We start from the raw sequence: 13,215 nt of genomic DNA on the forward strand, positions 1-13,215 counted from the left end.
CCCATCACTCTATGTGACTCCACCGTCACCTTCTGGGCTCCATCATCACCCAGGACCTCAAGTACTCAGCTCCATCACCAATAAGGCTCAGCAGAGGCTGTTCTTCCTGAGGCAGCTAAAGAAATTCAACCTGCTTAGGACGATGATGGTCGTGTAGAAGTGCACCATCATCGAGTCCATCCTGTGTGATGCCAGTGAATAATTAAAATTCCAGGCCAGATTGGATCAATCCAGCTGTTTGAGTTGGTATCAACCTGCTATCCAAGATTTGATCACTGCACCGCTAACAGAAACAGAATAATAAGAAGAACAGACCCAACTTTCCCAACCACCCCAAAGTGAAGTGCGGTTGCGTACGGCAGGTATAGTGCTGCGCAGCTTTAGAGAGTGTAACAAGTGGAATACATGAATGTACATTAATTAAAACCTTTGCAAGAACACCTGTAGATTTGCCGCGACGTGGAAATGAAGAGAAGCTGAGCCAGGACATCCAAAAAGGTTAAGACAAGAAATAAAGGAGAAAATAAATATTGGTGCAAACCGGTTGTTTCACATTCCTGTGCAGTTAGGTATTTATTTACATTGCTATTGGATTCAACTCACTGATTCTGCAACATATGTCAGTATAATGTCATTATTACCTTATAATCAACTGAAAAAAATGCACAGCGTCCGTTTCACAATATTTCTTATAAGCCAACTAATACACATCATTTGAGTGAAATATTTGCAACAAGACACCTTCCAGTCAGCCTTCAGGTGTTTTAATAAGATGTTCATTAAGCTTTAACCAACACAAACACAGAGCAGCTTTTCCAAAACCATCATCATTAATATAATCTGCCTTACCGACTAAGAATCATTTTAACTTAAAGATGGGAAAAAGCTTGCTGGAAAGTCCCAAACATTCATGTCCTCTAAAGGGGAACAAAGAGTGAATCAAAAAGTGTTAAGTGACTTTATGCATCCCTAATTCTACACTTTTGCATCCCCAGGCATACTGTCACCTTTTCCCTCCCTGTCCTGTTATCTCTCTCCTTGTTATTCACCCACCAAGCATTGTTACTCCTCGCTCCCCTATATACACCTGCCCTTACCCACTATGAACTGTTAGCAGCTCTGATGTACAGCCAATATTCTCTCTATCATATTAGCACGGCTGCAGTGTGTAAAGAAAGATAGGAAGAGGAGGGAAAGGAGAGAGAGAAAGAGAGAGAGTGGAGAGGAGACACATTTGTTCTACTCATCTCAGCCCTAAAAGATACAATTACCTCTCACAGCATATTATCCATGTTTTATACCAGCCCAGGGCCCCGTGCCTTTGCTTCGCCGCGCTCACCCCTTGTACGGCCCATATTTTAACACTAGCTATGACAGTTTATTTAAGAAAAGAAAATTGACCCCGGGGAGATGGAAAGGGGGAGAGAGGGGGAGTGTGTGTGAGGAGAATAAGAGGGAAATAGGGAAGGACAAAGAGGGTGGAGAGAGAGGAAATCAAAAAGGTGACACACCAACCTTTTAATAAAGACCATAAGTCTCTAAGACTTTTTCTTTCCGAGCAGAAAGAAAAGAGGACCCCATTTAATAAAAGCGGAGACATGCATGAGAGCATACAGGAGGAACACGTACAGTAGCACACTGAAGGAAGAAGAGAAGTAAGACTTCGATGCACCAGGTATCGAATAGGCCGGGACAATGTGTTTCTAGTTGGGTTTAAGTCATGTTGTTGCTGAAGTTTCTGGCTTGGTTGTTTTCAAAAGGCACTTCTGAAAGAATTGTCTCTTACTAAGGAAGAGGAATCAGAGGATCTACCAATCCAACATCGCCTCTCCCACTTCTCATGATGACACCTTGACTTTGGGTATCTGCCCCTATGACATGTCCACCACCCCACACTTTACTCTCATTCTGTGCCGTGCCATGACATGGTTGAATTGTTAGCGGAAACGCAATGTGTATTTAATCGGGATCAGATGGAAAATGGCCCAATTCCAAATCTTAAAAAACCTTTAAAAACATCAGTATACAAAACAGTACTTTTCTTTCCAAACATGTATGTCATATGTTGTCAGATAGATATATAATGGTAAGAATAAATGAAAAAAAAAAAGCATTACTGTCCGACTGGTCAGTGCAGAACAGAACTCCTTCAGGCATGAACATTAGTGGATCAGATTAGCAGCCTCTTTAATATGGTTAATGATTCTTTTTTATATTTTTTTACAGCCTGTCTTTCTAGAAAGGGCAGGTTAACATAACATATGCTCTTTTGTACAAAGCACCTTGTAGCATCCTTGCCACATAGCACTCATATCTCGCGGCTCCAGTGGGAATGAAACCCTTAACCCTTACTACGTTAGTGCCTTGCTCTCCCGATTAAGCTGGGCCACCCAGCACACGAAACACTGATTAAAATTAATAAAGGAATTCATTTTAGGAACGAAAGTCTCAACACACACACACACACACACACACACCTTTCTCTCCTACTATGTAATTGATGCCAGTCTCGTGCCCTTTCGCCTCCTGTGCCAGCGGGCATAAGGCTCTCGTAGAGGCGTTCACTTCACCCCTAAACAACAACCTTGCCTCACCTTCTCTCACTCTCACACACACACACACACACACACACACACACACACACACACACAAGTAAAGCCTACAGAAACAACTTGTATAAAACACTAAAGCGACTGTCAGAGTCACAGTTTGTCACTCTGGGGGAAACAGAACAGCAAAAGACTATATGTGTGTAAACTCAAACAAATGCACATGCTTTCTATTAAACCGCTAACACGGCGGAAGAGTTGGGGAGAAGTGAGGAAGAAAATAACCGAATGAAAGAAGACAAACTGCAGCAAAGACAAACCAAGTGCAGAGAAGAAAAATACAGAAAGAAAAATAAAAGACCAATCTACTATGGAGTTGGGGTATTAAAGCATTTACAAGTAAGAAACCTATGGAATGAGTGTGGTGGAATCCGATTAGTTGGTGCATATCTGTTGCCTTCTGCCAAGAGAACAGCCCCAACGCAGACAAACATAGAGGCCAGTCTTTCAGCGTAATTGTGTGAGAAACATTCATTAAACTTATTATGGCATTCGGTAGAAGTTTTAGCAGCCAAACTGTCTGAGAGCAGAGTAGTGAAGCAGATTAGCCGTCTGGGTCTAGAGAACAAATTATAGATTAGATATACAAACAACTCGCTCAGATAAATGCATAGATGGATGTGTGTGTGTCTTTGTAACCTTGACCGTAACTCACTAGGATCTCACTTTTTCATCTTTCAGTCTTTTCTCTGTTTTTAGCAACAGGTGAGAAAGAAGAAATGGTAAATTGACTGTGCTTTTCTCGTCTTCGAACCACTCAAAGCGCTTTAACACTACATTTCATCATTCACCTGTTCAATCATTGATGGCTGGGCTCACCATGCAAGGTGCCACTTTCCCATCAGGGATAACATTCATAAAACATTCAAACACGGTCGGCACAGCTCTTGCAATGGTACAAATTGACATGGCCTAGCAGTCGGGGATCAAACCACCGATCCTCTGAATGAAGGGCGACTCTGCTCCACCACTCAGCCACAGTTGACCCATCCCATTTTCCTATGCGTGGGTATGTGTGTAGAGGCAGTACGTGCCCCACTAGTGTGTTAGTGTATTTAATGGTAAGAGAAAGAACAACGATGTGTGTGCGTATGTTTGCAAGACGTCTGCTGCGGTGTTGGGTGGTGATGCGACCGGTGTGACTGGCTGTCCCTGCCACTGCCTCATCCGATAATGCTGATCTGCTGAGGCACTAACAGACGGACCCCTCTGGGGGTCCTCCAGGCACATAGTCAATCACTGGGACTCCAAAAGATAGTACTCCAAAGCTATTTAAATTGCAAACTCCTTTATTCTCTTCTCCCCATCTTTTCGCCACTATTCTCTTCAACTATGCGGCTCTCTCCCACTGAAACCGTCTAGTAGATTTCCTCCAACTCTGACTACAGTACATTTTCACCCCTCAACTTTTTGTACATTTGTCCCTTTAACTATAATAATACTATAGCACAGTACATTAAAATGAGACGCACACAACAAGAAAATATCCAAGTTACGTTTTTTTTTAAATCATCTAGAGCCAGCACAGAAGGATAATGCGAACAATACTCAACCAAAGCAAACCTGCTCCTCTCGACGGTAAAGCGATATAGGGTTGATAACATAATGGTAAATCTGTTTACCGTGACAATAACAAATGTCTCTAGTTTCATGGCGGTGAACTGGCAATAACAGCAGATAACTTTGCAGTGTTAACGCAGCCTCCCGTTTGTTCCCCTCGGCGTGGTGCTCCTGGTGTGGGTGTTATGTATACATGTCATTACTCTTTGTCTTAATGTGAAGGGACTCTGGCCGGGCGAACAGACTGCGTAGATGTTGTCCTTATGCAGTCACAGTGCTCGAGAATAGAGAACAGGTCATGTCAATCACACACAAATCAGCCCCATTAACACCAGTTAGCTCATGACTCTCTCAGCCACAGTAGTAGAAGGGGTCTACATTCAAAAAGAGCTACCTATTAGCAATACATTCTACTGACATGCAGAGGAAAGGGAGTCCCACAGTAAAATGGCATGGTTACTATCACTTAACAGCACTCCCCCCCACCATCTCCTTTCCTCTCCCAATCCCTCCCTCCCCCAGGCTACCTTTTCCTCCACTATTCTCTACATCGTTACCATAATCAGATAAGACAACTACCTAGGGAGCACCAGCATCCCTACAGCACCTCGCTCCTGGCACCGTGTGTGTACATACGTGTGTGTGTGTGTATCGCTCCTGGCACTTGGAAATCCGTATTCCTTTTGACTGTCTTTTTTGGTGTTTTGATCTTTTCAAACAGGCAGATGACTGGTTGGTGTGTGAGAGAGAGAGAGAGAGAGAGAGAGAGAAGGCGGGGAAGAGGGAAAGAGGTGTGTGTGTCTATAGGAAATGTTTCTAAATTGCCCAGCTCCTTCGCAGGGTAATATCTGTATTGTGGCTGACATGTCTGTTACAAATGAATGCTGAGCTGTGAGTGAGGGGGTTTGTATGTGCGTATGTGTGAGTGATAAGTAGATAAGCGTGTGTGAATGTACGGGAAGGTGGAGTACGCGAATGGTGTTTGAGTGTCACGGATGATTATGTTATTCTTCTGACTAGTCAAAACACATCACATCACCATACCATTAAACGAAAGGCTGTCTGATTCACAAGAATGCACATAAAGTTTGAAAAGACCTCCAAGCCACACAAACATGACACACTTTTAGCCAAATATCTGTGAGCCTTACACATACCTATGCCTCCGTGGAAAGGTACAACCCATAGTGTACATAAACATATATAAAAGCCTGATCCCTGCAGGGCATAAACACATACTCTACAGACTTGCTTGCAATTGAGCCATAAGCAACACTGCATTTAGAAAACGACACATTGGACAGATGATTACTTGACTGGGCATCAACACCAGTCAGCCAGCCAGTAAACTAAATGTCAAGTTAGGTCTGGCTGGGGACAATCATTTCAAATCACGGAATAACTTCACACGAAAAGAGGGGATAATAGTAAATTTACTTTATGATGATTATATTTAAAACTAGAGCTTAGCATAATAACTGGTAGCAGGGGCATAACCCCAACCCTGGCACTCTCTAATGTTGAGAAATTCTTACAAATGTTTAAAATTATATAAATGACAAGTGGTGATGTAAATAAACAGCTGCTCAACATTGGGACAGCAAAAGGAGAGTGGGTTGATGATAATGTAGAATTATATGTTGCTACAAAAAATGTATAGATAGAACAATCTAATATGCAATACTGTTATTTTTATATCCTTGTTTTCTGTATATATTTCATTTGCAAAACCATAACAAAAACAAATGTTATGGTTTTAATCGTTACAACGTCAAATATATACACATTGTAAATATTTATGGCTATGTGAACCGTAGAACAGTTATTATCTTTCAATTGAAATTGAAATCATCTTTTTGTGCCATGGCCAGGGCAATAAAAGAGATAATGCAATAATGCCTATTAAAACACATGCCAGGTCAAATAAATATTTGGTCCAAAAAACGACCCAGATAAAGTGGACTAACAAGAAATCATTAACAGAGCCTTGTAGTGAAAAGGCTTGCCGTGGTGGCAAGTTTCCTCCTGGTGTTATTCAGTTAAATGCTGAAAGAGAAAGATTGTCCTGTCAAGTAATCTGTAAAATGATACTCCGACCAGAAACACACACACAGCCCTGAATCTCTCCACTTCACTAGAAGCTTTTTGAAAACTATCAGAGCTCATGAAAGCTTTTTTGTCCATGTCGGCCTCGTATTTCTAACTCCTAAAATGTCCAGTTGGTAACCACTTATGGCAATTGGCTTTGCAGAAAAAAAGGACAGTAAGAAAACTCGAAAGAGAGAAAATAGTAGTTTTTAGTATATTACACACAGTACAATGGGTAGGATTTGTCAGTTACTGGGTTAATGTGCTTACCAGCAGGAAAAGGGAAGCCCCAAATTCACTCATGTTGTGGAATGAACTTTGTGCAACAAAAAGAAAAAACCTTACAGGAGTACAATGAGTGTGTGTGTGTGTGTGTGTGTGTGTGTGTGTCTGAAATGTGCGGCCTCTGGCCCCAGCAGCTGTGCCAAAGCAGATGTGCGGCAGTATAATTACCACACCCTCGTACAGAGGAATACAAAAGAAATGGACGGAAAATGAAAGTGAAACATAGATGGAGAAGAAGATAGAATGTCCCTGAAACCTGATGTCCCTGCAAAGGGAGCTGGATTGAGTTTCATGCACATGAGCTCACTTATGGATGCAGGTATCCAACACTTGGAGGATTGTTACCTGCAAAACAAGGTGTGTCCACTTGTCTCGTGTAAGCCTCCCCTCTGTTCGGAAGCCGACGGTCAGAGGAGTGGGACCGTACCGCAGCGTGACCATCTGCTCAGACACCGTCACAGAGAAAATCAACCGCTGCCCTGAGCTCTTCTCCAGCAGCATCCTGGGGGAAGGCAAAAACACAAATCAGGACACAGTTATTTCAGTTCGGACAGACCATCTGAATATCTTGCGGTGGTAAGTTGGTGTGACTCAGGAGGAAGGAAAAAGGAAGAGTGGACTCAAGTGCCACTACGCACACCTCCACACAGTCTCTCATTCTGACATTTACACATAGAATATCAATATTTTACATGACTGCTAGGTTTGAGCTGCTACACTAGGTGCAGACACACACACACACACCCTTCACCTGTCATATTAACCACCGTCACTGACATTTTATGGGAAATCATGACTTTTATGAACCCAAAGCCAGATACCCTATAAATCACAGATATATGTATGCATGAGAGAGAAACCATATGTATGTATGTATGTATGCATGCATGCGAGCCTGCGTGGGCTCGTGAGGAGAGACAGAAAGATAGACAGTCTATCTCTGGACAGATAATGTTTCTTAATCTCAAAATAATGCTTGAATTTTTTATGCTCCAGATTCAATATTTACGCATATTCAGAACAGTTGCTTGGGAATTCTATACTATACTTAATCAATAGTTGAAATATATGTGTACTTGTCTTTTGGCTTATCTGCTGTAATGATAAGCGATTGAATGTGTTTATTGGGAAAGGTTTAAGGGAATAAATGTTATTATTAATACAAATATTTTTAATTATTAATAAAAAGTTGTCCAAAACTTTAAACATGCATTTTTACCCCCATTTTGTCCACGGAGGAAAAGTGTGTGTGGGAGAGATTAAACGCTCTACTCTAAAATAGAGATCCAATCAAATAATGTAGAGATAACTTCATAACTAGTTCCTGGAAGTGGTATAGTGACAACTATGACTTGTAAGAACAGGTGGCTGGCTCTGTTCATTGTTCAGATGAGGGGAGGGATGTGAAATCACAGAGAGAGGGAGACACAAAGAGAGAGGGGTGAGGAGAGACGGACAGAGGTGAGGATAGAGACCTCCTTTCATCTGGCTTCTTTGATGGCAGCTATGATCGTCTCTACAACAAAAGACGGATGGCAAACGACAGCAACAGAAAGACTGAGAGGGAGAGTGGGAGATATTACTTTCAGCCATACAGGTGTCGTGTTTCAGAGAACCAAGACAACGAGACTCGTCGGTCATCCAAATCTCAGAGCAGGAAACTCAAACAAAATCACAGCATGAAATTCAAAAAAAGGTCTGATTTGATCTCTTGGTGATTCTCCTTCAAGAGTTAAACTCCACTGACAGCAACATTGAAACAGGATGCACATAAAACCGAGTGTTGCTCCCCAAAGCTGCCTGTCATGTTTATCTATACAGCAAACGTGCAATACCCAATTGTTTTTTAGGGGAAAGCATGCAGTTTATTTTTCATTTTTGCAAAAAGCTGGGGACAACAACAAAATATCACGGTGAGCCAAAAGGATTGAGGTCACGTCCTTCTATCTTACCATGTTTGACAGCTGAATTACTGTGACAGGTACAATAATACGAGTGACAAACAAATACAAAACACTGTGTATGTTTAACTTATTTTCACTTTCATTACAAAGCGTTCCATGTTGCTTGAGTAATCTACTTTAAGTGTTGCCGTAGGGGGAGATGGGGTTGCCAAGAAAAGCCTACTGATCTCTTTTTATGTGTGCTTGTTCTTCGTGTGTGTGTGTGTGTGTGTGTGTGTGTGCGTGTTTGACTGCAAACTGATCTGTGTGTGTCTGTAACTCTGCACCATCCCTGCCCGACACACACCAGCACACTCTCCTCCCCGGTCTCTCACACACAACATGTCTAAGTGGGACATGACAGCCCTTTGTTAGGCAACATTTTCCTGATAGTGATACTGACCCGACCAGACCTGATTGCTCCTTGTTATTAGATCAATATCACCGGGCTTCCACTTCACCGTCAATGTATGAAAATCACATCACATATGATATTGGAACAGACATTTGACTATACATCACAGCAGCAGTGTGTTTCCAGCAGGGAGCTGCATTACATCAGTACACAGGACAATGTTGTACTAAAAAGTACGGCAAAAAAGAGGCCAGTCAGTTTGTACCTCTTCCTGTAACGTATCAACACAGAGTGCTATAAGATGACATCGCTAGCCTCAGTATCTCCATCTATAAAACAGATAGAGTCCTAATCTCTTTTTTTACAATTACAAAAATTAAACTCACATTTCTCCCAGAGAGCTTGGTTTGATCCACAAGGCCAGAGTGAGGGAACCCAACACTCCTAGAGTCTGAGAGGGGGGAGAGACCAGACATCCATCCTGGACCACCCGAAAGAGCACACTGCTGGATCCACCAGAACCCTCCTCTGAACCGGTAGTGGTCCCAGGACGAGTGTCATTACTGTCCTCATTTATACATGCAGACCTGGAGAATAAATGTGTTAGTTTCTTCACTCAAAAGGACCTTGTTTAGGTTTTACACGATTCAATTGCATGAACGGAAAGGTCAGAGGTCATCTAAAAAATACCCTCACCGCATTGCCAAAAACTCAATGGTCGTACCTGTGTGCCGGCAGCAGCAGCGGGGCATGTGGAGGGGTGGAGTATCTATAGGGACACTCCTGGACACAGAAGGCCTGAGAACATGCCGTCAGCTCCGTCCGAGAGGACGGCGGCTGACAGTAGGCGCCGCGCTCTGGAACCCCGCAGGTGGAGCGAGGAGGGGAGGTGGACACGGGTTTGAAGGCAGCAACGTTTTCCATTCTAGGGAAATGTCCCTAAGAATTAAGAGAGTTAAACAATTACAACTACAAGTAAAAGCATGATTACATTCAACCTGGGTCTGTTGGAACCGTTACAATGTCTGCGGACGGAGCAACCGGAGAATTCAATTCAAAGTGGTAAAAAGCCTGTGGGTTGTAGAAAAGGGTCATGACATAGCATTACCTCTTTTGCAGGCAAATCTCTTACTAGCACATGCACTGAATGTAACAAGTACATTGTGTGTGTGACACACACACAAACATACTAGGAGTTTGGAGAAGAAAATATTAAGGAATCACATTTGGCGTCTTCGTCCTAAGGTCCTAGTGTTGTGCGTGCTGCTCGCTGTCATAACTAGGACACAGCTCAGGTTAACGTTCTTTGTATTACCGCCGCTTTCCCTGCAGCATGAGAGGTCAACACGTCTGGTTTCACAAAGGCCTGTTTTATAGTCATTAAATAACTGGTACGCAATACATGTCCGTTAATTAGTACTCCAGTTTTTTGTTCAGCAATCACAATTGGCTCTCGACAGCCACTCTTACCTGTGATGAAGCAGGTGTGGGACACAGGCTGAAGAGGAGAGGTAACCAGATGAACAGATGATGCCACTTCATCCTTTTCATCATGCTTTTCCCTCTGACAGTGATGTTTTTCGTGTAAAATGGCCACGGAAAAAGAGGCCAAATCTGCGTGGATCTCATCCTTTTCTCCCTTTGCTTAATTTCACCTTCGGTTTCAGCAGCTAACAGAATCCCGGAAATCCCACGAACATCTGCCGGGCTCTTGTCTTCTCCTCGCACGCATTTCCCCCCGTTTTCTACGCATTTTGTGATAGTCTGGTTGCATTCCATCTTTAAGTGCCACTGCTGCTCTCTCCTTCCTCTCTCCATCCTCTCCCAGTCGACTCCTCTAACCCGCTTTTGTCTTCGCTTTTTCGCCCTCTCCGCGGTCGCTCCTCCCTCGTTGCCTCTCGGTTCCAACCATCTCCGGCCTTTGACATCAGGAGATGCGAGAACCGGGTTCTCCGAGGGGTCCAGCATGGCGCAGGTTTGAATACCTTAAGCGGGGGTTCTGCTACATCCACGGGTAATGAAGAATGTTCAAGAACCTTGATTTCATTCAGAAGCCTCCCAGCAGCACTTGAATAAGTGACGACGGTCACGGTTTTGTGGTTACAGGAGACATTTCTTCTTTTTTTTTTTTTTTTTTTACACAGGCCAGTACCCCTGGGGTGAGGCAACCAAGCTTATCTCTCAGTTACACTTTCTCAGACCCTCGCACAAACACACACACACACACACCATGACCAAAGCCTTCACATGATAGCTGGGATTTCACCATCTAGAGAGAAGGAGAGAAGGAAAGCGAGACGTGGTCGGACCAAAATCCAACATGAGAGGAATCTGAGCAGAGTGAAATGCCATGCAGGCTATTCCCCGGCCAAAGCCTCCACTATCATGTACAGATTGATGGAGGCACAGCTCAACTGATACTGCTACATTGCTTTCCCCCCTTTTCTTCATTTTCTATTGAATTAAACATGACCTTTTTTTCCCCCCGCTGGCATCTGGCCTCCGGGTCCTTGTCAAACTGAACGAGTTTTCACATAAGTTTGTTGGAAATTGAGGCTTAGGCCAAAGCTCTCTTCATTACAATACTTATCAGCTTCGATTTTGGCATTTTGACACACAAAAAAAGGCCAGAAGTGCAGCCGCTTCTAGTGTTGAATTACCTGGACCCCCCCTTTGCCTACAATGACCGTTTGATAATGGCAAAGCTCACAGTGTATCCGATAGCGTTCGCTGTCTGCCGTGAAAAACAGTCAAATCTATGCAGATATAGTGACATGCCGAAAGGTGCGCGCACTCCTCCCGGTTACCTGTCGGCGAGGACTCCCGGCGAAAAAAGATGGAGGAAAAAAAAGAAAAAGTGCAGCGTCAACGAGCATCCGACCTGTTGCTCTGGAACGAGTCTTTGGAAACAAGCGAACGTGCGGTTAATCACCGGTTTCTCCGCACACCTGTAGAAGAAAATAGTCCTCTCCGTCGTTCTGACCCACACTTTGACAGAAAACTGAACGGCAGGGCAGCCAAAACTCGACAAAGCTCTTGTTTTTTCTTCTTCTCTTCTTCTCTGTCTCACTCAGAAGATGCAACACGCGGTGCTAAAGAGATTAGCGCGAGCTGCCATCTGGCCGGCAGCGGTCGAGGCGGCAGGATACCGGGCGCAAAGTAACGACGAGGGGGAACCGTTACAGTAGCGGCAGCCGTATAACGGGAACTTTATGTATCCATTTGCATCTGCTACGGGGTCGTACTAAGTATTGTTCGTAACAGCGATGCATTAACATGCCATTTACAAAGCCTAATTACCCCCCGCCTGGTAGCAATGATTTGCCCCCCCCCACCTACGTGGGACGCGTCTGGGTTTCAGACAAGTGGCTCTCAGCGAAGTGGGACGCTACTGCCGTCGCTAGGCAACGTAATCCGCGGCGGCCAAAGCGTGCGGGCAGCGAACCGGTTCATATACCTGTCACGTCTTTCAACTTCGATACAACATCGCCGCCGTATATAAATAAGGAGGATTTTATCACACGATGTTTACGGAGCTGTATAATAATACTCCATTGAGAAATGGAACCCCAAAACGGATGATAGAAATGACATCGAATAAGGGGGGCGGACAAAAAGGGAACACATAATGCATCAAAAGACAGTTAAAACCATTCAAGATTGTCAATTTTAGACAAGTCAAGCCTATTTTTAGTAATATTGAGGCTCTTTCATTTGCAAGAATGTCATAATAAGCTGCAAAGGTGTCTTTCCTGTCAACAATGGAATGGCAGTCACCAGGGTTTCCCCTAGTATCTGTGCTATTAATTGGGCCTTAATAATTGAAGACACATGCTTAATGAGTAAGTAATGTATGTGTCTGTGATGCCAAATTGATCAAATTATGTATGGTAAAGCTTCTGTGAAAAACCTTTGATAAATGGACGTTACAAAATTATATTTTGAACCGTGCCGTCGCATGTATTGAAACCTGCCTCGACTTCTTCCCAATGTTTGTAAAATGTGCAATAAAGACATCTGTTTCAATAACAGAAAAAAGCTAATGTATATTTATGTTAACTGTCACATCTCTCTGTTTTAATAAATAGTAACCAATATGTGAAGTTGGTTTGAATCATTTCCTCATATTTCTCAGTTTCCATGTTTTTCTTTTGCTGATAAGAAGGGTGATTAAAACTGATCGAAGTTTAACAGGAGAAAACTGTCACCTGCAAAGATCAAATCTTATCATATATTTGACCTTTTCTATTGCAATGCTCAATGCTTCCTTTCAAACAATTACAGACAAATCTCTAAGCTAAGTTGCACTCTTTTATCCTAGTTTCAAAAAGCAGAATATTCACTTGCAAAATGAAAACAATCCCATCAACACACA

General features: G+C 43.1%; 1 protein-coding gene across 1 annotated transcript in view; it reads right to left on the reverse strand.

The window, feature by feature from the left end:
* ush2a (Usher syndrome 2A (autosomal recessive, mild)) overlaps window positions 1–12,348 on the reverse strand; it is a 158,288-nt gene extending 145,940 nt beyond the window's left edge. Inside the window, exons 1-5 of the mRNA XM_078085091.1 lie at window positions 11,648–12,348; window positions 10,311–11,109; window positions 9,565–9,779; window positions 9,227–9,427; window positions 6,888–7,044 (exon numbers count right to left, since the gene is read on the reverse strand). Of these exons, the coding sequence (XP_077941217.1) occupies window positions 6,888–7,044; window positions 9,227–9,427; window positions 9,565–9,779; window positions 10,311–10,808 (1,071 nt within the window). The 5' untranslated portion in view covers window positions 10,809–11,109; window positions 11,648–12,348. The remainder of the gene's footprint in view (window positions 1–6,887; window positions 7,045–9,226; window positions 9,428–9,564; window positions 9,780–10,310; window positions 11,110–11,647) is intronic.
* Between the last annotated feature and the right edge of the window lie 867 nt (window positions 12,349–13,215).

This window comes from Gasterosteus aculeatus, chromosome 12 (genome assembly GCF_964276395.1).
Source record: "Gasterosteus aculeatus chromosome 12, fGasAcu3.hap1.1, whole genome shotgun sequence".
Taxonomy (NCBI): Eukaryota; Metazoa; Chordata; class Actinopteri; order Perciformes; family Gasterosteidae; genus Gasterosteus; species Gasterosteus aculeatus.